The sequence below is a fragment of the Ruditapes philippinarum genome, unplaced genomic scaffold (assembly GCF_026571515.1).
Source record: "Ruditapes philippinarum isolate M1 unplaced genomic scaffold, ASM2657151v2 ctg6989_1_1_1_1, whole genome shotgun sequence".
Classification (NCBI taxonomy): Eukaryota; Metazoa; Mollusca; class Bivalvia; order Venerida; family Veneridae; genus Ruditapes; species Ruditapes philippinarum.
The window spans coordinates 6,397-33,581 of NW_026853056.1; the positions used below are offsets into that span (position 1 = coordinate 6,397).

Sequence of the window (27,185 nt, forward strand, 5' to 3'; positions counted from 1 at the left end):
AGTACCGTCCATTAACAATGCCTGCAACATTTTCAATTTTCTGTGGATTCTTATTTTTTTATATTTTGCAATAAAAACAATATTTGATAAATGTAATGATACCACTATAAAACATACACGAATAGTTAAGCAAGAAGACACGTTTATTAAAGCTAATTGCTCTCTATAAATCATGTTTATCGTCAAGAAAAGATATGCTGTATTTTTCTTTTTTACACTGTGATCCTTCTAAGAAGAACATATTCACATACTTCATTTTGGTTGAATACCTTCTGAAATGACATCGTAGTATTTATGAGATATTAATGAATGAATGTATCTAAAGATACTAAAGCTAAAATTGAGGCTCACATCATTAAATTGCTGATGGCTCATAATTTCCTCTATGAAATCACTCTTATTTATAGTGATTTTATAGACTAAGCTTGTTCTAGTGCATTTCATTATGATTATGTTGCAATTGATAATACCCTATATATAATGTTGTCGAAATAGGATTAAGATTGCAAGAATTATTGATCGTGATAATATTCCGTTGAACTTGGTACGTATGGCATATAATACAGTAAACAAGTGGTTGCAAGGTAACTGTACATTTTATAGAACAAACATATTCGCCATTATTTTCTCGATTCAGTGATGAAAACGGAGGATCAGATTTGAGCTTACAAATGGGATTAGCACTCATGTTCTCTTCTCTTATTGTTTTTGGTTCCTGCTGGGCTCAATGCCAATGGTCCTGTGCTCTGGGTTTAGTTGGATGATGTGTTCATTGATAACCGCCCTTTCTTGTTGATCTGTTTTTAATATATACCGTTTTGATTTCGAAATGAAACACAGTATGCTGTATGTTTGTTCGGGTTTATAAAATAAGTACTCACAAAACCGAAGTGTAACTAATTCACAATAGGTTCAAAACAATAGCACCGGTTGGTAATTATGTTCTACACATGAGAGCTACTTCAAAATAACAATAACCAAATATACGGGTTGAGTGACGAATCCCGCTATATATGGACACAGGCACAACAGAGAAAGCACGAAAACTACACGCTATATATGTGTAGGTTTATGACATTCAACACTCTTGATTATTGTAAATAACACCTCAAATTTGTCGAATAATAACTATTTGTGAAGATCTGGACACGACTAGGAAAACTTGATGTTACTGTATATATTACATAGTGTAAGCGCAAATTTATCAGTCGAATTTTCATTGGTTAACAGTCAAGGTTTATCAGTCATGAACATAACGCGAGGAAATACCTGACTAAATCACTAATGTATTCTGTATGTATAACAATGGTCAGTTTACAAAGAAGCAATTTGACGGAAACCGTGTTTGTCCCATTTCTTAGCATCCTTACATTGTTCCTTTAATTTAGCTTATCATTCCTTTATTATCAATTAATTTATCAAATTGTTATTTGTATCCCCTATCCTCCTGGTTCCGCCCTAATGCACTCCTCTTCAGTTCTTGATTCTGTGTCTTCTGTGTACCCTGCTGGTGTGGATTAGTTTCGTCGGGACTGCGTCATGTGAACGTCGCCTCGCCTTGCCTTGTTGATCTTTGTTCTCGTGTTAATGTGAGCAATAGCACATAATCATTCACAATTTCAGAGTAACTAGTATTTGCGACAGATCAATATCTGAAGCTTAAAGGGACTCCACTGAGGTTTAAAAGCCTATAAACATAACATTTGAATGTCTTACATAAATGAGCTGGGGCACTTTAAACGACATTTGAGGCATCAATAGCATACGGCCACGTTTGACTCTATGGTAACGGAAGCTGGCCTAGTTTAAAAAATTGCCGCACAATTTATCTTTTTTGTTTCCAATTAAGTTGAGGATAAATGCGAGATTTGATAAACACTGCTTTAAACTTTCATTTTAGATAAGGTATTATGTTCCTAATTTGAAATTATATTCCATTCATCAATATTAGAATCAGGTTTCGGTATTTAATTTAGCTTGTTTAGTACAACAAATATGAGTGATCAAAATATAAAGTATACAGATTTAGTTTTTCTGGAATAAATTTCATTTCTTGTCAAGTTTTGAATTTTCTCAACCCTTAAATAAAACAGGAAATGTAATTTGTTAAAAAGAAACCCTTTGGTACGTTTGGAACATAATGTAAAGTACAATAGGCTGATAAATAAAAGTTAATGGAAAACACAAATGTTAAACTTAAAATACAAAATTACTTTTGACTTGAATTAATTTAAACGAATCACATCATTTTAACCGCGAATTTAAACGAATTTGAGTTTAATAAAAGTTTGTACGATTCAATGAAAATTCGCACAATATCATAAGAGAGTTTAAAAAGATGAGTCCTACAACTGATATGTCCAGTTCATCACAATAATTATTATCTACATCCTTAAGTAACATTTAAAAACTTCAGAATATTTTGTAACAAAAATATCTAAAAAGGAGTGTTCCCTCGGAATCATAAATCACAACAAAATATCATGAACATTCAGACTCAGTTTGATTAAGCCTGCACATAAGGATAATGAAAGAATACAACATCCATCACCCCCCCGGACACAAATAAAAATATACCACATCTGAAGATAAAATTTGTTGGAAAAAGAAATCAAGCGTACGGACAGGTTACGGCTATTCAAAGACATTTTAGATCAAAACTACGAGAAAAGCTGTTCAACAACACAACCGAACTGATACACATTCTCTGCACGTGAAACTCGGCTTTTCCCGCTTGTTGGTCGTTGTAATTGTATCATAGCAACAGACTGAAAACAAGTAAAAATGAAACTTAAACGAATTCTTTGTAAACCAAAAGTGCAGACTTTTCAATGACCGCATTTTAGTAATCCTGCTAATGCATTTTCATTAGTGCATTTGTGTTGTATTATTAACCAAAATTAGAATTATCTAATACTCATACTCTTATTTAAATTTTTTCCATAACATTATATATAGAGATGATGCGACTGGTAGAATAATAACTATAGGGCCAGAAATGTAAGCTGAAATGAAACAGATAAACACTCAGCGTTTGTATAGTTTGATCTACCACTATACTCCTTATTTGATCCAATCGTATCAATTTAGCCTCGTTTTTTTTGCCACTACTCCAGTTAGCCTCGTTTTTATTTTGCAACTAACCCATTTAGCCTCGTTATCATTTTACAATTAGGAGGCAGGGGACCTAAAAATGAACAATTTTGTATTTCAGTGTGACCAGAAACACAATTCCAAATATTTCAAAATCTGTTTTACAGGCAGATAACCAGTTGCACAGCATTATTCAATGATATATGACATACATTGAAGAAAATTATAGTTTGCATGCATTGCTCCTTCAAAAAATGACTGAGAGTAATTTATATTTACCCCCACCCAGCCAAAATCACACCTAAAATATTCCAATATGGGCAATCTTCATGAAGGTGCAGCATACTCCAGAATCCGCCCGATTCCTTTAAAAATATCAGTAACACACAGTGCAAGCTATGGCATTTTCAGAAATGACCAATAAAGTGTCTGTCATACGTTTAGATTTTTCACAAAATTTATCTGAAATTTCTTACTTGTTTGGCGCCAACTGTCAAAGATTGATTTTTAACTTTTTCACCTCCATTCGGAGAGTCAGAAATACATACAAAGCTACCAAAATGCTTAGTTTCGGGTAAAAGCCCAAAAATACTTCTCATTTCCTACACACAAACAAGAAAGAATTACAATGACAGAGAAATATCAGAAGTTATCAGTACCTTCAAAACACCATGTCTGAGTTATTAAAAAATTTGACCGGGGCCATCATTCGAATATGTCCCCTGCCCCCTTAAAATAAAATCATCAAGCTACCATTGATCTTTCTCTAGCCTCATTTTCGTTTTGAAAGATAATTCGCATCCAATCCTTTTTTAGTCTAAAGTTCCTTCCCCTCTTACATTAATTACTTTCCGCAGTAAATGCAGGCAGGGAGCCAGATTAATCCTTTTAAGTAACAAAGTTTTGTCAAAATGTCCAAAAAAAAATTGTCAATGTGAAATTGTTGCCGGAATATTATTTTGAGTATAATACACATTCTATTAGACTCGTATACAGTTCCCATAACCTAGAACTTTGCTAACGCATCGTTCAATACAGGTTTGGTAGCTTTGTACTCGTAAAATAGAGTTCATACAAGTATACTCGTCTATAGAAAATATATATTTATATACACTCGACATAGGTAGACTTAATAACATTTTAAGGCTGGTCTCGATTCATTGAAGTTTAAATAGAATGACAGCCACTGTCATGTATTTGCTATATTGATTACATTGTATGCTCACCATATAAAAAGTTGCAAATATGGCATATATCATTAATTGAAACAAAGACATATCTAAAATACATTGCATACAACTTACGTTGGTTAATAAGTTCAAGCGAAGCAATATCGAGCTCGTTGTAATCTTTTTTAAGGCTAGGTCATTAGAATGTAGGCAGCTCAAACACTCAGCCAACTGGTATGCTACACATAGTTTCTCCCATTGTGTCATTGTCCCCCCATGTAAATGATCTTGTAGAGAAATTATTCGAGTTCCACGTTTGAGTCTCCTCGCCATAAAGTACGGTAATGTGTCAAGAACTGCCGCCGTAGCGATTTCTACATTACAAAAAAAATCATTACTTTTCTTTGTAATTTTCATTTCTTTTGTTTTTATTCTATTCGTTCACCTTAAATTATTCTCAGTCACCTATGCCGTATTTTATGCTATCGATTTTATAGATACCTTGAGATTTATGTATAGAGTGCGCATGCGAGAGGATTGAATGTTCCCTTTTGGGTATATTCAATTTCCAGACATGAACAACAAAATCTTTCATTATAGAAGGTATTGCATAATGAAATCTATTGAATATTCTTTTGGATCATTTGAAAAGTGTGAACAGTGTTAAGTTATAATCAGCTGTGAAATTTGAAAACGAAAAGATAAACATTCAGAAATATTTTATTTAAGATGAAATTGCGTAAATATAATCATATGATTAGCGTCTTTTATTTTCCTTCCGTCCGATATACTTAGATTGGTCAAAAGAGTATAAGTGTCAAAAAATTAAGACCGTTTACCAATCTTTATCTTGAAAAGAATTACATTTCTCCCGTGATGTGTGTGATAGCCACACTAAAATGATTGATACTTTTATCCGGTTGATGGTTGGAATCCAATATTTTTTCTCAAACTATGTCGGTCTTTTCATAGTTTTTAATAAATGCAATAAGAATTTTTTTTATGTTACATTTTTATGTTTTACGAGTTTCATGTAACATGTTTACCTTTTCCTAAGTCGACACGTACTTGTTCGTCTACATCCGGATTTAATTTCTGAAATATTAAAACCCTTTTAACATTAAAGTAATGATTTAAATTTCAAATACATGTTATTGTCCTTAACACATTCATCTACACTTTTAAAAGGGTCACTTTTCCCTGTTTGCCTTTGCAATCATTTTTATGTATTTAAAACCTAATATTGTTTGGCATTTCAAACGGACTGACAGACATACGGGGGATCTTTAAACCTTCCTTGTTGAAACCAGACTATAACATTTTTAAAAACAAAATCCTTAAACTAAAGAGGGGATAACTCTTTAAATAAAGATGCTAGACTTATGAACCTTGTCATAAATGATAAGATAGATGACTTTAAATAATTATATTGAGCCACTTATATTAACAAAGAAGAAAAGTGAAAGAATATAACAAATTTTCAAATATGTATCATTAATAGTAACAAAGAAGAAAAGTTAAAAAAATAATAATTTTCAACAAAATTCAGAATGAAACTTAATCATTGAAACCCAACATTTTTTCATGAAAATTCTAAGTTCAATGGGAGTAATGTTGATAACATAGGTGCTAGAGTTATGAACCTTGTCACGTATGATGGGATTGATAGAAACATATTTGAAGTAGATACCTTAAAATTGCAAACCTCCAGATGAGCCAAACTATTTCAAGAAAATCAATATTGAGACAAATATACTATTTTTTTTTTTAAAATAAGTAAAAATACTCAAGATCCAAGTTATATTGTTCATGTTATGTGTGGTTTAAGACTGATTTTGCAGTATTTTATTACCATATTTCTACTGCGTTACTAACGCAGTAAGTGCTATTTTTGCATACGTTAGCGACATTTTGGTAATTGTCTTGGATTGTAAGTGCCGATTGCAATATATAAATTACTTCTTTTTGTTCACCTCACAATATTTTACTTTTAAATACATTTCCAAAATTTTCATGAAAATTAACACGAATTTCGAGGGGTGCTGCTTTAAGATATAAAGAAGTTTTAGTGAAAAATTTTACTGCGTAAAAAATCTAATCGGAAATCTAGACGCGGTCGCCAACTCTAGGAGAGTAGTCAAGCTCTCAATATACTCCGTATAGTCGAGCTTAAAATAACGTATACTCTCCAGGCTCCATTAACCCATATTTCAAGTTACATGAAACTATTTTCAGTACTTTAAGCGTTATAAAGCTATGTATAAGCTAAAATCTCTTACGATTAAACCGGTAGGGAACTAAAAGTGCTGAAAGTGCTTCAATGTTTATTTCGTTGAACATTTCGTAAACATGTAATAAAATTAGTTGATCAAAATGACAATAATTATGATGTATTATTATATTGTAATTAAACTGACGTTACCATTTTCCCAAATATTGTAAAAAATGTGTACAGGAATGGGTTCATAGCCGACTTAATTGGTAAAATAAAAATTGCTGTTCACGCATACACATCTGCTGGTACGTATTTATCTCTTAACGCCATAATTCCTAATTCCATAGCCCAATATCGATCCGAGAAAAACTAGTATACCTATTGAGCAATTCGAGTGTTTTTAGAAATTTCAAATCAAGAAATGCTCTTGATTGAATCAGAAAAATGTCATTATTACTTAAATCCAGGTGAAAAATGTTAGGAGCAAGTTTCACTTCTAATGATATTGATCTTGCTGTTTGAAGCAAAAAGCAATGCTAAGAAGGACAGTGATGTCCAGTGTTAACGCATTGTACTCGTAATGGGCATTGCTGATGTCAGATTTACGTGTCAAAAAAGGTAAATAAGCTATCACATTGTGGGGTGCTGCTTTTAGATATAAAGAAGTTTTAGTGAAAAATTTTACTGCGTAAAAAAATCTAATCGGAAATCTAGACGCGGTCGCCAATTCTATGAGAGAAGTCAAGCTCTCAATATACTCCGTATAGTCGAGCTTAAAATAACGTATATTCTCCAGGCTCCATTAACCCATATTTCAAATCACATGAAACTATTTTCAGTACTTTAAGCGTTACAATGGGGTCCAGTTTTTGTGGACGGACGGACGGGTGGACAGACAGACGGACGGACGGTAAACCTAAAATCTCATACGATAAAACTGGTAGGGAACTTAAAGTGCTGAAAGTGCTACAATGTTTATTTCGTTGAAATATTTCGTAAACATGTAATGAAATTAATTGATCACAATGACAATTATGATGATGTATTATTATATTGTAATTAAATTGACAATACCATTTTCCCAAATATTGTAGAAAATGTGTACAGAAATGGGTTCATAGCCGAATTAATTGGCAAAATAAGAATTGCTGTCCACGCATACACATCTTCTGGTACGTATTTATCTCTTAACGCCATAATTCCTGAAATTTAGGGAAATAAATATAACATAGCCCAATATGGATCCGAGAAAAACTGGTATACTTATTGAGCAAGGTTTTTTTTATTAATAATACGGTACATGATGATTCCATAGAAAAAAAATAAATTTCCGTATTATTTGTTACACAAACATCATTTACATCAAACGCTTTGCATTAAGGGAATTGAGAACCAAAAGTGGCCCTTTAATCAGCTTTGTTATCTATCGTTGCTTCTTCTTGTACTAAATTACTCGGAATTACTATTATAACATGTATCTACTATCCCAAGCAAAATAAATAAAACATCCCATATATAAAATGAGTTTGCTTACCTTTCACTTTGTTTTTTTAGATTTAAGGACCAGGATCAAAGCTTTGTTGTTAACGCATATACTTAATATTTATTATCATATTAATAAAAGTGGAATTTGAAATAGCATTTTTATGAAATTTTAGAATAAAATACAAATGGTTAAAACTTAAATTATAAAAGTTGATTCAACTATTGATCTTATTATGAAATTGATCTTTATTTTGATCCGAGTATTCTTCTATTTGTATTGTTTTACTACAATTACATCCCGAAGCAGCGTTTTTTATTTGCAAATATGCAATATATTAAATCTTATTTATATTTTGTAATACGACCAATATTTATTTCATGGTATAATGAAAATAAAACCCCGGTCATTTAGTCCTGATCTAAAACACGGGCGCCAGCTTCTCAAATTGAAAAACATTGAAAAACTGATATCAATTAGAAATGGCTGACGAATTATTTTGGTATTACATGATCATTAGCAAACCACATTACCCATACAACCGATTGGAAACCAACACAAGAAATCCGTCAAAACAAGCAGGAGGAGATTTCTTGCAACCGTCAAATCGTTTGTTCTTGCCACATTCATTCGCCGTTTTTGCTTTGACTGTTTCTTAATCTCCAAGAAGATCAAAAGCTGGCCTAGTGCAATAAGTAAGAACAGGATAAAGTTTAGTCCAATGAAGATTACGACAGAGTATTGCCAGCCTGGTGTTTTTTCGCGTGTCAAGGGTAGTGCGAGACAGACTGGAGACCTTCCGTAGAAAGCCGTTCCAAAATAATTAATCCCAGATAGCGGTATAAAAGCAATGATACATGCAAACAACCAAGATACTGCTACTGTAACTGAAGCAGAAAATGGTTTGAATCTTAATGTTCCAAGAGGAAATTTGATGACTAGTATTCTGTCAATAGTAATGCAGCAGATTAGCACGACACTCATTTCTGATGATATTGTAGACAACACGCCTGCAATCATACACCACGTGCTCTTTCTCCAGTAATCATCAACTTCAATGTATCTGAAAAATAGGGGAAAAAGCTAGCATTTGTGATATTAACAAACACCCCCCGGGCGAAGTATATTTAAAATTAAGATGAAGTCCAATGTTTTTGTTTCCAATGTCTTAGAAAAATATTCCGGGATTGTTTTTCTTACGTGAGTAATTCTTCGTGATCAAAATGATTTATACACATTGACTTGCGTCGAGTAAATCTTGCTTATAAAAAGGATTAACTAAAATTCATTAAAATGTGCTTTATGAATACCTATTTCTAAACATTTTGTCTGCTACTGCGATAATCAACAAGTAAATGCCCATCAACAAATCTGCTGCTGATAAGTTCGTCACAAATATCCCATAGCCTAGTTTGAGTCTTTTACTGTCGAATACTACGCGGTAAAGCATTGACAGAATATTTCCAACAATAGATAAAATACAAATCGTCCAGAGAAGAGCTTGTAATGTGGTATTCCTCATCAAATCTTCGCAGGAAGAAAATTCATTTTTGTGTGGTAAGCAGTTCTCTTCCGATAAATCTACTGGTTTGATACAGCATAATCTAAACGATGGAGTTTGTAAGGATTTTAAATCTTTTATCCCAACAAATACATCACTGTTAAACTCTTTTATAGGATTTTTATTCACATTTAAGAATTCAACGCTTAAATTATCAAAAGCAAATGCGCTAATAGATTCAATGTCATTCTCAGATATATCAAGATTTTGGACATTTAATCCGGAAAATGTTTGAGCATTCAACACTTTCAATTTTGCCTTGTTAATTTCCAATATTGACAATTTCAAACCGATAAAGCTGTACGACTCAATTGTTGCCAGTTTTTTGTTCCCGTGCAATTCGAGTGTTTTTAGGAATTTCATATCAAGAAATGCTCTTGACTGAATCAGAAAAATGTCATTATTACTTAAATCAAGGTGAACAATGTTAGGAGCAAGTTTAAATGTTTCAGTTCTAATGATATTGATCTTGCTGTTTGAAGCAAAAAGCACTGCTAAGAAGGGCAGTGATCGCTCCAGTGTTAACGCATTGTACTCGTAATGGGCATTGCTGATGTCAGATTTACGTGTCAAAAAAGGTAAATAAGCTATCACATTGTGGGGAGACCGCGGACATGAAACACTGTAACCCAGGCAAGTACAATCAAACGGACAAACAAAATCGCAAATCTGTTCATCATCTCGGTGTGGACAATCATATATCCCGTCACAAAATTTTGAAAATGGAAGACAAACTCGGCTGAGACTGCATCTGTATTCATTTTTACACAATTTCCCTGAAACTATGAAAACAAACGTCATGATATTCTAAGAAGCTTCAGTAATAGCTGAAGCGCAAGCAGGTTCAGGCAATCAAATATAAGATCGATTACCTTTATTTGAACGAAGTATGTAGGCTGTATCAATATAAAGTAATAATACAAACATTATTTACAAAAGAAATAACAATGTCATGATACAAGCGTGATATACATGTGATAGGTCTACTTCAAAGTTAATTCTAGTTCATAATAACATAACATCTTATAGTATTATATAATATGTATGATACGTGAAAGGACATGGTTATCGTTGACAACGTACAGTCTTTTTAATGAAACTTCTGAAAACAAACATCGCTAAATTTTTAACTATCCACACATTTCCAAAATTCATATAGTTATCTTAATTTATGTGCATAAGGTATTCTATGAAAATATCTTTTTTCATCTGCCTTTGTCTAATATCTTGGTACAGAGTACATAAATGAAATTCATCCTCTAGATGTTGCATAGTCTACATTTTCTTTTATGAGGCTTATGCCATCTACTTGATGCTTCTTTTTATAGGATAATGTGCTGTCAGTTTCAGTCTTGTCTATGCTTTGGTTCACTAAATTTCACAATTTTTTATAAATGCCTAAATATGGCTGATTTCTAACACATTAAAATGGACTAATATCCAGGCTCTTTTCTAAAAAAAGCGTTCCTAAATTGTAATACATAAGCACACAATTTATTGTAACTACATCTTAAAACATGCTTTTGTTACCAAATCCTTGAAACAGCCACATACGATCAAAACTTAAAGAGCCTAACAAATATCAAATGTTATATGCCAATGAAATGTTTTACAATTTTATATACAAGTTACCTGTAATAAGGACAATTGAATTAACCATAAAGGAATACACAGACATTTCTTTAAAGCAAAGAATAATATTAAATTACCAGTACAATTTTCGAATAGTATGTCTGGCCCAATTGTTCGTAATAATCCCATGCTTTGCACTCGTATTTCTGAAATGCTGCCGTGATTAATTTTCATCGGATATTGTTCTGTTGGGTCAATGACAATTTTCCACGAACGGTTGAATGAACTGAACAAGTCTGGAAAAGGTGTGTCCTTCAAGGGCAAGGATCGAGTCTCCACCCAAATAAGCTCTCGATACAGATTTGTCGCGTTTAAAGCTACCAGTATATTTTTGATGCAGGAATCTTCATGTTTAGTACAGTTCACTCTTGACCGGGTAAGGATAGTATCATACAAGTATGCATCAATTTCCTGTTCATTGTCCCCATTCTAATAAACAGAAGACAGGCACATATTTCATAATATCGCTGCTGTGATAAAATTTTGAAACTTCAAACAAAATTATTGTATAAGATTTAAAAGCATTCCGTTAGTTAAAAATTATTTCTAGCTGTGTCCTAAATACGATTTATTATTATGCTGCAGTTGTATTACACAGTTTTACCTTTTCAAATATTTAAAAAAAAAGTTGTTTGTCAAATGGCGCCGCACCAGGAAAATGATTTACAACATAATGCAACACCAGGTGTCAAAAGCATCTCGCAGATAAATACATAGACTTGGTTCGGAGGTTTCGTTCTGTGAACGTTGCATTGTCTGGTTGATCTTTGCTCTTATTGTTGTAGTAATTCGGACCAATATAAATCGCCTCTTACGATCCCTCAGGGCTATACGGTGGCAGCAATTCTAATGCATCCATCCTTAGAACAATGCAACTCCTTAAGCGCAAGGGGTGTAAAAGTTGTATTATAATGAATCTTATCTGAGTGAAAATATATAAAATGTTTCATAATGAAAGTACAAAAGGACAAATAGAAAAAGAAAAAGCGACTTAAGCAGAGAGCAGTCCCCACTCACAATCCCCTACCAGACAATAGAGAAAAACAGAATCATTAAAGGAAGCCCAACACGACAAAATTGAAAATGTTGCAGACTCGGTTTGATTGAGTCTGTTCATTGACGGTACTGGAAAGTGCAAGTTACCGTTCACGCCCCCTAGCATCGGTTAAAGCAGAATACAACATTTAACACAAAACTGGTGAAATTTTGAATTGGGAAACATCCGCAGATGTGTTTATACGGCGGTTATCATGGAATCTTCAATGTGACACAGTAGTGCCATTCCATGGAAAGCGGCATATGGTCTCCAAGTAAAAGAATGTTTTTGCCCTAAACGAGATAAGAATGGGCGGAACTAAATAAAATTGAATTTTGGAAGAAATCCCAGAACACCCCACCTACACATTACCGCTGTACAGTTACCCACCATGGCGCCCTATGTAGGAAAGGACAAGAAATAGAGCAAGGAGGGGTCATAACATTCACTTTCACAATTAACGCTAATGAGTACCTAAAGGGTAGCTTATTTAATTGAATGTAGATCAAGAATAACAAGGATAAGATTACAGAATTAAGATTTAAGGGCTGGAGGTAAAATATTGGGTATAAAATCATAAATAATATGAACTCAGTCGGGCATCGCCTTAGAACTGCCAGTTGTAAAACCGCAAACTTGGGAGTTTAACTGGAATATGGATTAAAGTTATTGTAGCGAACCAAACAATAATACAGATTATAATTTAAATACGCTGTTTGGTTTAACTCCTCTTAACTTCAATTACTATCGATTTTGACAGGTTATTATATTAAAAAAGGGTACATGCTCCGTTATCAATTTACGTTCATTATATGCAAGAGTCTGTACAAAGTTGCAGTTTTTTTTTCAAATCATTTTACTTGCGCATCATAGTTATGACGAAAGAGCCTAAGTGACCTAATCAGTTTTGAAAATGCAAATGCTAGCTACTTTGACAGTAAAATCATGTTGTCTTCAGAAAGGGTTTCATGCACTTGTATTGAATGTATAATTTACCTTTTTTGGTAACTTTTGAAACAACACTAACTTGCTATTCCATAGCTTTGCAATATTGTGTAGTGAAAACATCTCCATACCTCCCATGATATCATTGTAATCAATTCCAGCAATGATTCGTGTACTTTTAATCGAATTACACACTGTAATTTAATAGATTACGAATATTGCTTAACATATGATTAAGTAAAAAAGTAACGGTTCTTTCCTCTTTAACAATGTTGCTGCTTTTAATTTGTTTTTCGAATAGTTTTTCTGTTTGCAGACATTTTAAGTATTATAGAGATCATAAATGAACTTAGAGTATAATAAAATTAAACTTATACCGTCTACATGTAATTTGAAGATGATGGACGAGACAAAAATTGAAGATTCAGGTTAGCTACAGGAATAAAACCTGATTGATAAAATCGTAAATGCAGCAATATAACAATTACTTTTATTCCACTTAATAATATATCAATCTGTTATCCGTAATATCCAAGCATGCTACAATCAAATATCTCATTAAAGGGAGACACAGGTAAAATTTCATTTCTTAGTTTTGAGTTTTTCATTCATTTTTCTGTAAATGTCCTCAAAAGAATACACTAGGCAGTCACATGAACAAAACTTTTCTCCTTGAAAAGAATAAATTGATGGTTTAATAAGTTGACCCGCGTGGGTCAGGTTAGAGCATTATGATCACCCAATAGTTCTCACAATGAACTCTGGAAACATTTAATTACGTTTAAAATGAATAACCTACATTTATTTAAATCATACAATATCCACTATATCTGTAATTGTCACTTTCAGGGTTTGTTAAAGTCACATGACTTCTTTTAAAACAACGTGGGAATTCTGTCGGCGTCTAAATTTCGTTCAACATAATTATATAGATATATTCACGCCTCAAACACAAAATATATAGAAACTATACAGAAATTCATGCTTGGACTTTGAGATTTTAGCGTGATTTGAGTGCATTAAATCTTATTAATATTTTCATCATTAATTTAAGTATCCTTTTAAATCTCTTACATTGACATTGTGATTCATCTTCGTTTCCATTACAATGTTTTATACCATCACATACAAACTTTTGCGGGATACAATAACTCTCTGGACATTTAAACAATCCAGGTCCACAGACAAACGATTCTGAAGTTACAAAATGTATGACATGTTTAACATTTGAAATATTAAAGCAGAACAGATTAGTGAAGTAAAGAAATAGAAACCCCTAAAATAAGTACAAAACGGCAACGTTGAAAATGTGAGCTAGTTCATGTGCGGTACTCGAATATTAAGCTATCGTCAACACCCATTTCACCGGTCCGTGCAGAATGCAACATTTAGCATGATTTTACTTTTGGAAAAAACAATTATTATTATAATGGATATAAACAGAAAAGAAAGTTCTTTTAACATTGATTAACATGACTTACATATAGTAAATGTTTTATGCATGATTTGTAAAATAAGGGTATTTTTAGTTGTGTTCAAGGAAGGGAGACCGTAGAGAGATAAAAACTGTTCGCTTACATTTGGAACATCTTAAATGTTTATGTCATTAAAGCAAATTTAACGCGCAATAGCTTATAGGGAGCAAATACGAAATTACACATATCCAAGGAAATTTCATACCACAATTAGAAAGATGTTTCATTGATCTGCACGCTCCACTTTTCCATGAATCGTCTGTCGTGTAAATACATACATGATCATGTTGTGTTGATTCGGCAGCTGCATCACAGAATACAGGAGGGCTTGGTCGCAAAGAATCTAACGTGATAATATATTAATATGAAGAAAGAAGAAACAATTAGGTAGAAATTAATAACTACATTAACAGCATAATGATAACAAAATGTAAAAATGAAAATTACAAGAACAAAAATAAAATAAATAAATACACTAAACACCTATTGCGAATATATAGAAAACTATATGTTCGAATAATTTAGGAACAAAGATTATGAGAAGATTACAGTATAAATCGAATTATTTAGAAACAAATTCAATAAACAATAATAAGGGACATTATAAATCAAAGTTATTTCTTGTATAGTTCAGCATGATATAGAAATCAACGAAATGAATGAAAAAATATAAAAGGTAACACAGTTACAAGTTTGAAATATACAGGAATATGTACACTAGCCTGGTCCTTTACTGGTTTACTGTTGGTTGGAGCAGAGAAAGAGTTAATACCTTTTAGAAAAATTTCATCATGCAAAACGTTTAATACTTTCGGTATTGTATTGTAAATATTGATCTTTTGATAAGACTGAATGAAATTGCTAGTAACCGTTTTATTCTCTTGTAGACCTGATGTAAACAAAACGTTCTCATCAAGTAAAGAAAAAACAAGTGGCAATACCAAGTGTCTTTCATTAGCCATTTTTCTGAAATTTTGATTTGGTTCGGTTGGTTGGTTGGTTTTGCGTTCATTGAACGCCGCCTTTCCTTGTTGATCTTGTTTTTCATATTTTTTGCAAAGTATGGACATATCTCAATAGTATAAAAATAGAGAGAAATAGAGAATCCCTAAAGAAGGAACAACAAGACAAAATTAAAAATAATACAGACTCGATTTGATTGTGTCTGTTCATGGACGGTATTGGAAAGTGCAAGTTTCCGACCACGCCCCCTACCACCGCCCATGAACGGCTTTCATGCATAACCAACTATTTGAACGGGTGTTTAATAAGTTTAATAAGGGTCTATCCACCCTTATAGGTACTGATAATACGGACTCCAACAAACAACAGGTAACCAGTAATTTCAAATAAATCTATAATGTAAAATGACTATCTCTAATTCACCATGAATTTAGAAAAAGCGTTAGTTGACAGAACATGTTTAAATGACAATATCAATGGTAAGAGAAAAGTTAAATTTCGCCTACGAATTCGATTATCTTTCTATTGTTACAAGAGGAAGGACATTGTAAGCAATATACATGTACTATGGGTGATTAGAAGGAGAAAACCGCACTGGAGTATTACTTAATGAGATGACTGTGAATATGAATTAAACAGTAATGATTACAAAAGCTCGATGTTATATTTCATACCTTTAATGCATATGATACTGTGTATATGGAAGGGGTGGTCTTGGAAAATCCGTGCATTCCATATGCTGTATTCATCCGACGAAGTTTCTAAGACAAGTCCATTATCCGATAAATGCCTAAACCTTCATGAATACAAACTTGCGTGCATTATATGTCGTAAACTGAGTGAATGTTTTGCAATTTTATATCATTGTCTAGGGTGCCTTAGGTTGATAAAGGTCTAATTGCGTTTGTGTAATGAAAACAGTAGAAAAGTTATGAATGTTAAGTAATATAATAATAAGTTTCAAAATGTTATTTTATTTTCCACAAGTTTTCTTAGAATTAAGAGATAACTTTTTAAACCCTGGCCATATCGCTTTTCTGCAACAGGCTGAAGGCAAATACTATTTTCTAAACCATAATGAATTCTAGTAAGCTAAACAAAATGCAAAACGCAGTACACTGTAGTAAAGTATTTGTAAAATCTACTAACCCTGATTTGTCAAGAGTTGCATTGTTAACATTGAATTCGAATTGATTGAACGTTGATCTATATGTTGCCGATGTCATTGCACCATCAGATAAATCTGCCACCCTTTCTGATCTTTTAAGCACTCGGGAAATCTGGAAAATAAGATAAAAAATAAAATAACATAAAGTATTGTACTGTTTTGCATTGATTAACACAATTTATCATAAAAAGCATCAATAATTAAATTTTCGTCAAGAATGTGCTAAGCTTTGCATAGCATCACTTTTCATTTTGCCAATTCTATGCCATGCACTTCAATTTGTAAAGTTACGTATTAGTTTTTATTTTTATATCTTACTTCACAAAAGTAATTACTATCAAAAATCATACCTAAAAAACTACTGGTAACGTTTATTTGTCTGATAAAAGAGTGGGGTATTCTTTTTTATAACTTTATTAGTTTATGTAATTTATCATAAGCATTTTTTTATTTTAAATTATTTGTTTATTTAATAGTACAATAACCAATCTTTTTAAATACATTACTTATTCAGCTCTATTTAACAGCACAATTTTGTATGAGTATATTGGAAGATTTGTTTGTTTGTTTCATTTTACGCCTTTTTCCAACAGTATTTCAGTCATATAGGCGGGTAGTTTCCTAACCATCGTTCCTGGAAAGTTACACCAGTACTAGACTTCCTTCCTCCGCGCTAAACTACCAAAGCATCTCCCGAAATCGAACCAACGCCAAAGAGGTAGGTAGATTAGAAGTCATCGACTCTAACTCCTCGACCACAAAAACAATTAATAAATAAAATTGTTTTTTAAATATATTTCTTATTCAATGACCATATTGAAAGATAAACGAACAATAAATTCTATTCTAAGATGTTCACAATATAACCCTTTTTAACTGGCACGACGATATATGGATATATGCATGCAGTAAATAAAGGATTGCCAATACGTCATATGCCGTCAATAAACACACTGACGCCGGAGAAATTACATCTCAGCCCAATTTACTTCAAAATCCTTTCATCAGCTATCTTTTAATAAGCATTTAATAATGGAAACAGATATAAGATGGAACTATTTTATTTCTATATCTTCGAGCTCAAAAATGCAACATACTAGGGCAACGCACTCAGTCTAATTTCTAAACATAATCTTAACGTTTGTTGACTATCGCAGATTTCTGTATACCATGGAACAAACTTTAAATCTGATGTTAAAGTAAAACACCAGTCCCCATTGACTATTTTAAAAACGTTCTGAACTTTTGTAGAAAACTAACAAATTGGATGCGCCTTTAAAGCAAAAGAAAAAATGCAATGGTTTTAATGTAATGTTAGCGTATTGCATATCAGTTGAAATTAACATGAATCATATTTTTCCAATTTATACCAAATCATCACACATAGTAAGTAAAATAAGATTCTATCTAATCAAAATATAACTTACCTTCAGTGAACAATCATAACCTTCTCTTGCAGCATGTTTAACAGAATCAACTGGATGTATTTTAAGTTTTTCGAAATGAGGCGTTGTCTACAATTAAAAAGATACTTTTAGAAATAAATATCGCCAATATATTTTCACAGTTATTAAGACGAATGGTGCATTCTTGCTTTAAGCGGTACCAGGGGGCATGAACCGAAGCTTGCTCTTTCCATTACCATCCATGACTAGGGTTTATCAAACCGAGCCTGTAACATTGTTAATTATGTCGTTTTTGGTGTTCCTAAGGTATTACGTTCTTCTCTATTTTATTGCAGTAACTGGTTATTATTTTTTATTACCTCTCTTATGGTGGTTAAAAACAAACTAATTTGATAAACATCTACTGTATCTAATGCAAGGTTGACTTTTCTTGAGCAATTTTCAAGTAAGGGTTATATTCATAAAGTAAATCTGAGGTGTCAAATAATAAATTTTAAGGGTCACCTTTGTAACATTTATCGTATTTGGTTTTATTCTTTTCTATATTTGTTTCTCAAACTTTAATTTCTTAGGATGAATATGCAATTCGAAAAAGGTATAATTGTTATTTTGAACATCAAATAAAATATTTATTTGGAATGATGTCATACAGGTAAGTTTGAGAAGGCATAATTCTTCAAAGTTAGATTCAGAAAGACGTGCACAGATGCACCAGAATCAATAGAAAATGTGTAACAATTGACAGATTCCCATTCTGTGAACGTACCTCGAAGCATTCCCAGTCCGGATGGAGAAACGTCATGTTTGTAAAGTTTTTGTCAAACTCGCATTTTACCTCCATTTCATCTGCAATAGAGAAATCCGGATCTTATATTGATTTTGTCCGTTTATTTCGGGAATACACTGAAAATAATTCAGCATTAAAATTCAATTGAATCTCATGTTTGCAGAATTTTTATTTTACTTTCAATAGGTATATAGTGCTTGCACAGTGTAAAATCCTTACTGTGTCCATGTATAAGTTTTAGTCCTTTTGGAAAATTGATTCCAACATATACTTGAGACTGAATACAACATTAATAAAGACAAACTTTAATTATCTCTCATTTAATTCTGAGTATAAAATATTCATGTCTCTAAATTTTCTTTTATTGATCTAGAAGACTCTGCGACTTAATTATAGTGTTATTTAGTATTATTTGTTGTCAAAATCTATTATTTTTGAAGATGTACATACATTTTTTCAGGCATTTTATTTTGAGACAAATTGTCAGCTTGATGCTACACTAGACATACATGTATAACATTGTTAGAAACGGAAATGATATGCTCAAGACATATATAGGACTTGTATTTCAAACCAGAATCAAAATGCTCCCGGTATATAAAAGTTTCGAGAGGGCGCTTGAGACAATCGGAGCATGAAAAAAAAATCTGTGACTATGATGCACAAATACACACAGACAACAACAAAAGTTCATATAACCCACCGATGATATACAATCCGGATTCAGTATGACCTTCCGCCCAAACGTCATCACACGATTTAAACGGTGTATCAGTACACATTTCCTCATCAGAACCGTCCTTACAGTCTTTGTGTTTATCACATTTGAGACGGTGTAATATACATGTCTTATCACGACACTGAAAGGCTTTCGTTGAATTGCAACTTTCTATAATCAGAATTTAGACACACGTTTAAAGTGTATAAAGCTATATATCTGATGCAAAAAATATTGTTTGAATTTTAAAAAAATGTGCTTCCAAAATGCTTTTTACGAAATAAATATCTTAATTGATTGCCTTAAAAGCATATGGCACATGCACAAAATCATTGCTAAACGGATAAAACCCTACTTAAAATAGCAAAATATTATTTCTTCCGGAACATTTTATTCTGTTTACGTACATTATTAATGTGTATTAAATAACAAGGACATTCTATGATACAACTTTTTCGGGAATCAACCAAATAATAATGGAACCAATTTAATTTTACTGTTGATAAATTTCATTAAAATATTTCATAAGATATATATTTATGCCCTGTAATATTTGTCAATATCAAATAATTATGTAATGTATGTACCTTGTTGAAACGTGTATTATTTATCAAAGATAGATAGAAAAGCATGACCGTGCAACTTTTATGATGAAACATTTTTAATTAAGCATAGATCCTAGTCAAACCTGTATTTGTGTCTCTAATGATGAAATACATTTTAATTATCATCTAAATTCCTTAAAAAAAGGAAAAAAATAAGAAGGAAAAACGTAATTCATCATTCCATATCTCAGTTTCAACATACATTTATATATATATATATATATATATATATATATATATATATATATATATTGCATTTTTACGGTACATTTTTAGTAAATTGTTTGACAAACATCTTGTTGCAAAGATAACTAAATAGCCCCCACCGAAAAAATAAGTGTGGTAAATTAAATAAAATTAATAAGCATGAAATTGAAACTATTAGAAAAATGAAACCAAAGTTTCAAGTATTGTGACAGCAAGTAAAAAAGTATTCAAACATTTGTTGTTTTTTTTTTGCATTTTTAACACATTGTAAGTGATGTTTCTTAATTCAAAATTTTAACATTGTCATATTTTAATGCTGAATTTTGCTTACGGCGGTACCGCGGGGTGGCCATGGACGATAGCTTGCACTTTCCAGTACCGCCTATGAACAACTCAATCAAACCAAGCCTTAAGCATTTTCATTTTTGTCGTTTTGGGCGTTTTTTCTCTCTATTTTTAAGACATGATACATAAATACACACGTTTGAGTTTTATTATTTGCGCAACCTACAACCAATTAGCTGCTAATATACAACAATCAACTTTGTTTTTTTTCTCAGAAAAATCTTACGACACAATATCTCATCCGACCCGTCTAAACAGTCTTTATATCCATCACATCTCTTTGCCAAAGGTAAGCAGCGTCCTTCTGGGCATCGGAATGATGTCTCACTGGAACAAACTCCTTCATCTTGTCATGTAAAATAAATATTATATATAACTAATGATTTAAAGAAACCTATTACAATTTTTAATGTAAGGCAAAATACCATCTTCTCCCCCCGTCCTAGGTTTTTTTTATCGTGTTTCTAATTTAGGTCTAAGATTTTATTTCCGATTTGTTTTTATGAGCAACCGGATTGCTCAAGGTCTTAATTTGAAATACATTGTACTGACTCAGAGATTCATACGATGTTCTGTTTTGCCAAAATTATTGAGACATTATTTCATTTTACTGTTCTAATAGTTTGGCTTAGTCTATGATTTTATCTACAGTCCATGGCTAGTGAGTCATCAAAATGGCTGCCAACAAGGTGCTAAACCACTGCTTTAGCAAATATGATATATTTAAGATTGACTCTCTTACTTGACTGAATGTTTTGCTACAATGCTTTCTTTTCAACATGTTTCTATCTTTGGGGTAAACAATAAGTATTTTCTGCTTGTTTACAATCCATTGTCGTCTGCAGCAAAATGTCTGACACAAGAAAGCATTGACAACTGAGCAGAAAGTAATATATCTTTGGCAAGTGATGCCATTTCACAACAAAAAATTTGCAGAAACATTGGGAATGTCAGTCAGGAGTAAGTAGGTTTTTCTCTATAACAGGGAAAGCGTTGAAAATGTTTCTAGAAGTGGAAGATCATTGGTATTAGGGAAAAGGGGAGACAGACAAATTGTAAGGATGGCTACGACTAATAAAAAAGCTCCATTGTCAGGCATTGCCACGAATTATATCTTCAAGAACAGTGAGGCGAATATTAAGTTTTCATGGGGTATACCAGACGTAAAGTGACAAAACGCTTACCTTTAATGCTATAGGAAAAAACGAATTTCCTTGTGTAAACAAAACTTATATTGGATTAAATTGCTTGATCATTGAAAATCAGTAATTTTTAGTGGTTAAGATAAATAGAAACAATGAGATTGGTGTTTGGAGAAAATCTGTTGTAGTTAAGCGGCATGAATGTCTTGGGAAGCGTAGAGGCAACCAGTTGTCGGGAATATTGACTCAGAAAAGAATAGAATGTCTAGATCAGAACGTGTGCCCTGTAATTGCTAATAATATTCCAAAAGGGGGATATCTCTATATCAAGAAGACAATGCCCTAGTACACACTTCAAGGAAAACAACCCAGTGTAAAAATGATACCAATATAAGATGTATGTCGTGGCCATCACAGAGTCCTGATATAATTGAAAATGTCTGAAACACAATTGAAATCAAGCTTTAAAATAGAAATATTTGATAAAATATTAACAAAATCTGATAGACAATGTTAAGAAAGTTTGGTACGACCTCCCAGTTCACTACATTCAGAGTCTGTATTCATCTATTCCACGGAATCCGTGAAGTTGTCATTAGCAGGGGCCACATTATCAAGAATTGAAGACAATAAAAGGAACAAAAATATGATAAACAAGATCAACAAGGAAAGGCGGCGTTCAATGAACGCAACCCCCATATGACCCAGCAACAAGAACCAGTGTTAAAGTTCTGTTCTGTTAACAAGTTCTGTTAAAAGACAGTTATTTTAAATTTTAATTTGAAAAAAACAAGCACCTTGTTTGTACCCATTTTAATGACTCACTGTGACATAAACAGTGTGTTACAGCTATGTCAACAATGGCATTGTGTTTCTTTTCAAGTAATTAAAATTGCGTGTAAATATCAAAAGAATGATTTGAATAAATTTGTAAAAAATGTTTAATAAGTATTAGACAAAAGTGCTTAAAATATGATAAACAAGATCAAACCAGGAAAGGCAGCGTTCAATGCTTAAACTTGGGATAAGAATTTGGTTGTTTTATAATATGTTGACATACTTACCGCAGTACTCGTCTGCGCCATCTAAACAGTCGGTGGTAAAATCACATAACTGTGACACATGTATACACCTTCCATCAGTGCATTGAAAATGGTCATTGGTGCAATCGCCTAAACAATACAAAACAATTCAAAGATACATACAAGGGTTAGCATTTTTAGAATATTTTAGGTGTTATTATATTTTTTTATATAATATATTTTAGATTGTGTTCTCGCCGTTGTTTTGAAAAAAATAAATTTTTGATAAACATGTAATTACTTCATGTGCAGAATATAATAAACAAGATCAACAGGGAAGGGCGGCGTTCAATAAACACGACCCCTAAACGACTCATGATCAGCAACAAGAACCAGCGGCAAGGGACCCTGGATGACATTTGCTAACCCTCATAATTATATGAGTTACAAGTCCTTTTTAAAATATTAGATTGTTGCATCTACAAGAACAAAATAATTCAAGCACAATCAAAGTATTATTAATACACGTAATAACGTTGTATCAAATGTTATGCTGATTAGGTTACACAAATGTCTAGGCTTCTATCTAGTTAAAACTAGTTTATAAAAAATTGGTTTAGTTTCATTAGGCTATTGAATCACTCTCAAAACTTTCTATTAGAAGCTGATAATATATAGAGGATATTCAACTATTAATTATAAATACAGGATATATTTTCATTGAGTAGTATGATAATAAATATTTTACATGTGTCAGTAGCCAACAGTGAATTTTGATAATTTTCATATCACAAGATAATTTAAATCCTGTATTTATAGAAGCAAACTTAAGTATTCTGTTTATTATATACTTTTTTCTTTCTTTAGAACATGAATAGAAAAAGAACTCTCTTCAATGTTGTGTATTGACTGAATTTAGAGCAAGACACCTGTAAAAAAAAGGAAAATATCTTTCACTGCAGTGAAAAATATTATTCCGTGAAAATACAGAAAATAAAAATACACGTTTTATTCCATCAATATTTCTCCATATATCATATTTAAATAAAGATGTGTCAAAAGATGTTATATACTTTCACAATCAAGTTCGTCTTGCAGATTTGAACATTCGACATATCCATTACATCTGGCCAATATTGATACATATTCACCATTCCCACAACTCCACGTAGAATAAGTGTTTAACGTAAATTGCTGTTGAATTTCATCTGAAAATATATTTTCATTTCTTATAAATAAATTTTGAGAACATTTAGATGTGTTAAAGAAAAATAATCCAGCGTGAATATATGTTATAAGATACAAATGTCTTAAAATTATTCTGCAGTTTATACAAATTATGAGTTATTTTTTAAGTAGAGTGAATACTTGCAGGAGTTAAAATAAGAGACGGGCAGGGCTTACAAGTAAATATTAAACATGTTTAATTCTATTGTAGCACTTGATATATAATAATTATTTCTACCTCCTTCTCTTTCAAATCAATTCATCAAATAATACTGGTATCAATTTTTATATCCAAGATTAACAGTACTTAACATAAAAAAATTTACAACGGCTTAAATTTGGAACCATGTTTTTGCATTGATCAGAATTTCACAAGATTCTCATGACACTTTATACAACTATGTAAAGATCAAATAATTAAATGCATTACTGTACAATCTCTATACCATGTAAGTTGGTCCTCATCAAAGGTTGAAAAATGTTTAAAATATAATAGCCAATATATATTTATATATTTATACATGTAGAAACAAATTCTTTCTTCAATGAATGAGCTTTATCAAATATATTTTTGTGGGGACACAATAATTTTTATTAATATATTTTGCTGATGAAATTTTAATCGATATTTATCACCATATGTAAAGTCAAACCTTTTATTTTATACACTCTATTCGAAACTATAGCTTTTATGCTGCTTTGGTAGAAGCTGTTACTTAAGTTAACGTAAAGGTATACTGGTATGCCATCAGCTAACTCTGTGTAATAAAAACCCGTGGACAACACGGCAGCTTGAAGTCCACGGCAGTCAAGGTGACATTCTGTGTATGTTCTAAAGTATCCTTGTTGAGCCAAACTTCTGAAAGGATAGTTCTCGGCGCCCTGAAAGTATGTAGAACAATATCAATAGAAAGTACAAATGTATTTTTGTTTTCATTCCCATTAAGTAAATAATGTCATATTATAAGTCAACTGACATTTTCATACTTCTTTGTAAAGAATACTAACTAAATATAAATAAGTAAAAACTGTATGACTAAAATATCTCGGCTTTCGCAGATAGTGAAGCGTAATACCGTTTTTATATATAAGATTTTATGCACACATACAATAATTTATGTCATTGTCCCTGCTCTCCGTAATGTTCAGAATTTACTCGTTAAGTGTCGGGTTTTAGCTAAGTGCAGGATTGTTTAAATTCTAAGCCAATCAATATCAAGATCAAAGTCACGTGATGCTGATTAACCAATCATTACTTGACAATACATATAAAGTTTTGAGAAACAGTGTTAAGGCTATTACAACACTTGCCCAACTCGCAGATCCGACATTTTTTTAATTTATTATAATATAATCAAGTGAACATAATACTATGTTTATTTTCATTCCTTAAAAATGTATGAAGTCATCATAGTACGTGTATGTTGCTAGTTCAGGCGGTTGTGCGTTCACTAAACGCCGCCCGTTTGTTGTTGGCCTTTTTTGCAATATTTTATAATTCTTGCGAATATTCAATATATTTTTATTGATGCGTAAAAGATAAATCAAACATATGTGACATGTCTAACGTCATATCAGGAGGACAATATAACTGTATATGATACATTTAATACACGAATATCGACTTTACTGGAAAAGCAGTGAACGTGTTGTAACATTTAGTTTATTTCTATTGGTTTAAACATATCAATTTTAGCTCGATTGCGAAACAAGTTCTTGCAACTTCTATGAATTACTTTCAAGTCCGCTTCCTAGAACCAACAGCACTGACATCATAATATTATGAAGAAACATGGTCGTTCCACCGTTCCCCTTCAATTGTATTAATATGTCGCTTACCACTTTATAAAACCATGCTACATATATCTCCTCGGCGTGGCAAATGCAGCCTGTTGTTATCGAAATAAAGCCGGAAGAATTGTCTTTCGTCTCATTTAGCTTGACATCATATTCACCATAAATTTCTAGAAACAAAACCGCTTGTTATTGTCATAAGGCACCTAATCGTCATTGGTTTTTACAATTATGAAACGACATAAATGAAATATATGTAGGTAAGTAATCTTCAGGAAGTTTGGCCAAACTTGGTCTATTGATAGATCCCTATTCTGACCTTTTATATGTTTGACAAGAGACGGTATGTGCTGTTTTGTTATTATGTATGTTAAACGTTTTGATGACATTTCTATTGTAATCCACTAATATAATGATAAGAATTTAGACAGCTTAGTGATCTCTGCATTGTTGTGCTTTGTATATACACTGTAAATGTCTTTTACTATGGATAGTAGTTATTTTTTATTTGAGATACTTACATATTTTTATATATTTTCTCTCAAAAACATCGTAACCAACCTGGTATATATTTATGTTTTTATTTATTTAATTGCTGTAATTTCGGATTGTTATCAACATAAATATGAAATCTCGAATGTATTGTCTAATTGTCTACTGTAAAATATTTCTCTTTGTTATATATCCTATCTTATAATTGTTTTATTTGTTATACAGCATAGGTTCTTCTTCTAAGTACCTGAAGAAAACAAAATACCCCGTCTACATATAACAGCTATGTAATAAACTATGTGATAACAGACCTGCTTCATTTTCACTTTTATAATATTTTTCGCACACTACAAATGCAGATAATGGCTGGTCACAGTCAATACTTCTCCAAGATGACAGGGGACGAATGGTTGTATAAGTCATAAAAGTACATTGTTTGCTGGATACCTCTTCGGGTTGATAATCTTCCCTTGAAGTCAAAACAGAAAACTAGTCAAATAACATATAACATATTGAAGTTTTAGCTTAGAACTACAAATATAAAATAAGTGTACCTTTTAAGACTTTATATCGTTGATACATTACAATTAAAAGACAAAGCCAAACATTATATGTTGTTCCTTGTGAAAAACACCACAAAATATGCGTTCCTGGCTTGCAATTAACATTTTACCTGTAACCGAAAGTGATTTGAAATATT

General features: G+C 32.0%; 2 protein-coding genes across 2 annotated transcripts; both read right to left on the minus strand.

The window, feature by feature from the left end:
* Positions 1-2,596: 2,596 nt before the first annotated feature.
* Positions 2,597-10,000, minus strand: LOC132732767 (G-protein coupled receptor GRL101-like). The gene is made up of 6 exons (XM_060719270.1): positions 9,271-10,000; positions 8,494-9,023; positions 7,552-7,679; positions 5,309-5,357; positions 4,398-4,636; positions 2,597-2,768 (listed from the first exon to the last, which is right to left on the minus strand). The coding sequence occupies exons 1-6, from the start codon at positions 9,882-9,884 to the stop codon at positions 2,661-2,663; spliced, it is 1,668 nt and encodes a 555-aa protein (XP_060575253.1). The 5' UTR covers positions 9,885-10,000; the 3' UTR covers positions 2,597-2,660.
* A 1,035-nt stretch (positions 10,001-11,035) lies between these two features.
* LOC132732787 (low-density lipoprotein receptor-related protein 1-like) lies at positions 11,036-27,008 on the minus strand. The gene is made up of 14 exons (XM_060719300.1): positions 26,797-27,008; positions 26,039-26,163; positions 24,853-25,081; positions 24,046-24,180; positions 23,015-23,122; positions 21,035-21,154; positions 19,637-19,822; positions 18,913-18,992; positions 18,168-18,254; positions 16,690-16,852; positions 14,815-14,952; positions 14,209-14,328; positions 13,186-13,328; positions 11,036-11,582 (listed from the first exon to the last, which is right to left on the minus strand). The coding sequence occupies exons 1-14, from the start codon at positions 26,906-26,908 to the stop codon at positions 11,139-11,141; spliced, it is 2,190 nt and encodes a 729-aa protein (XP_060575283.1). The 5' UTR covers positions 26,909-27,008; the 3' UTR covers positions 11,036-11,138.
* Positions 27,009-27,185: the final 177 nt, after the last annotated feature.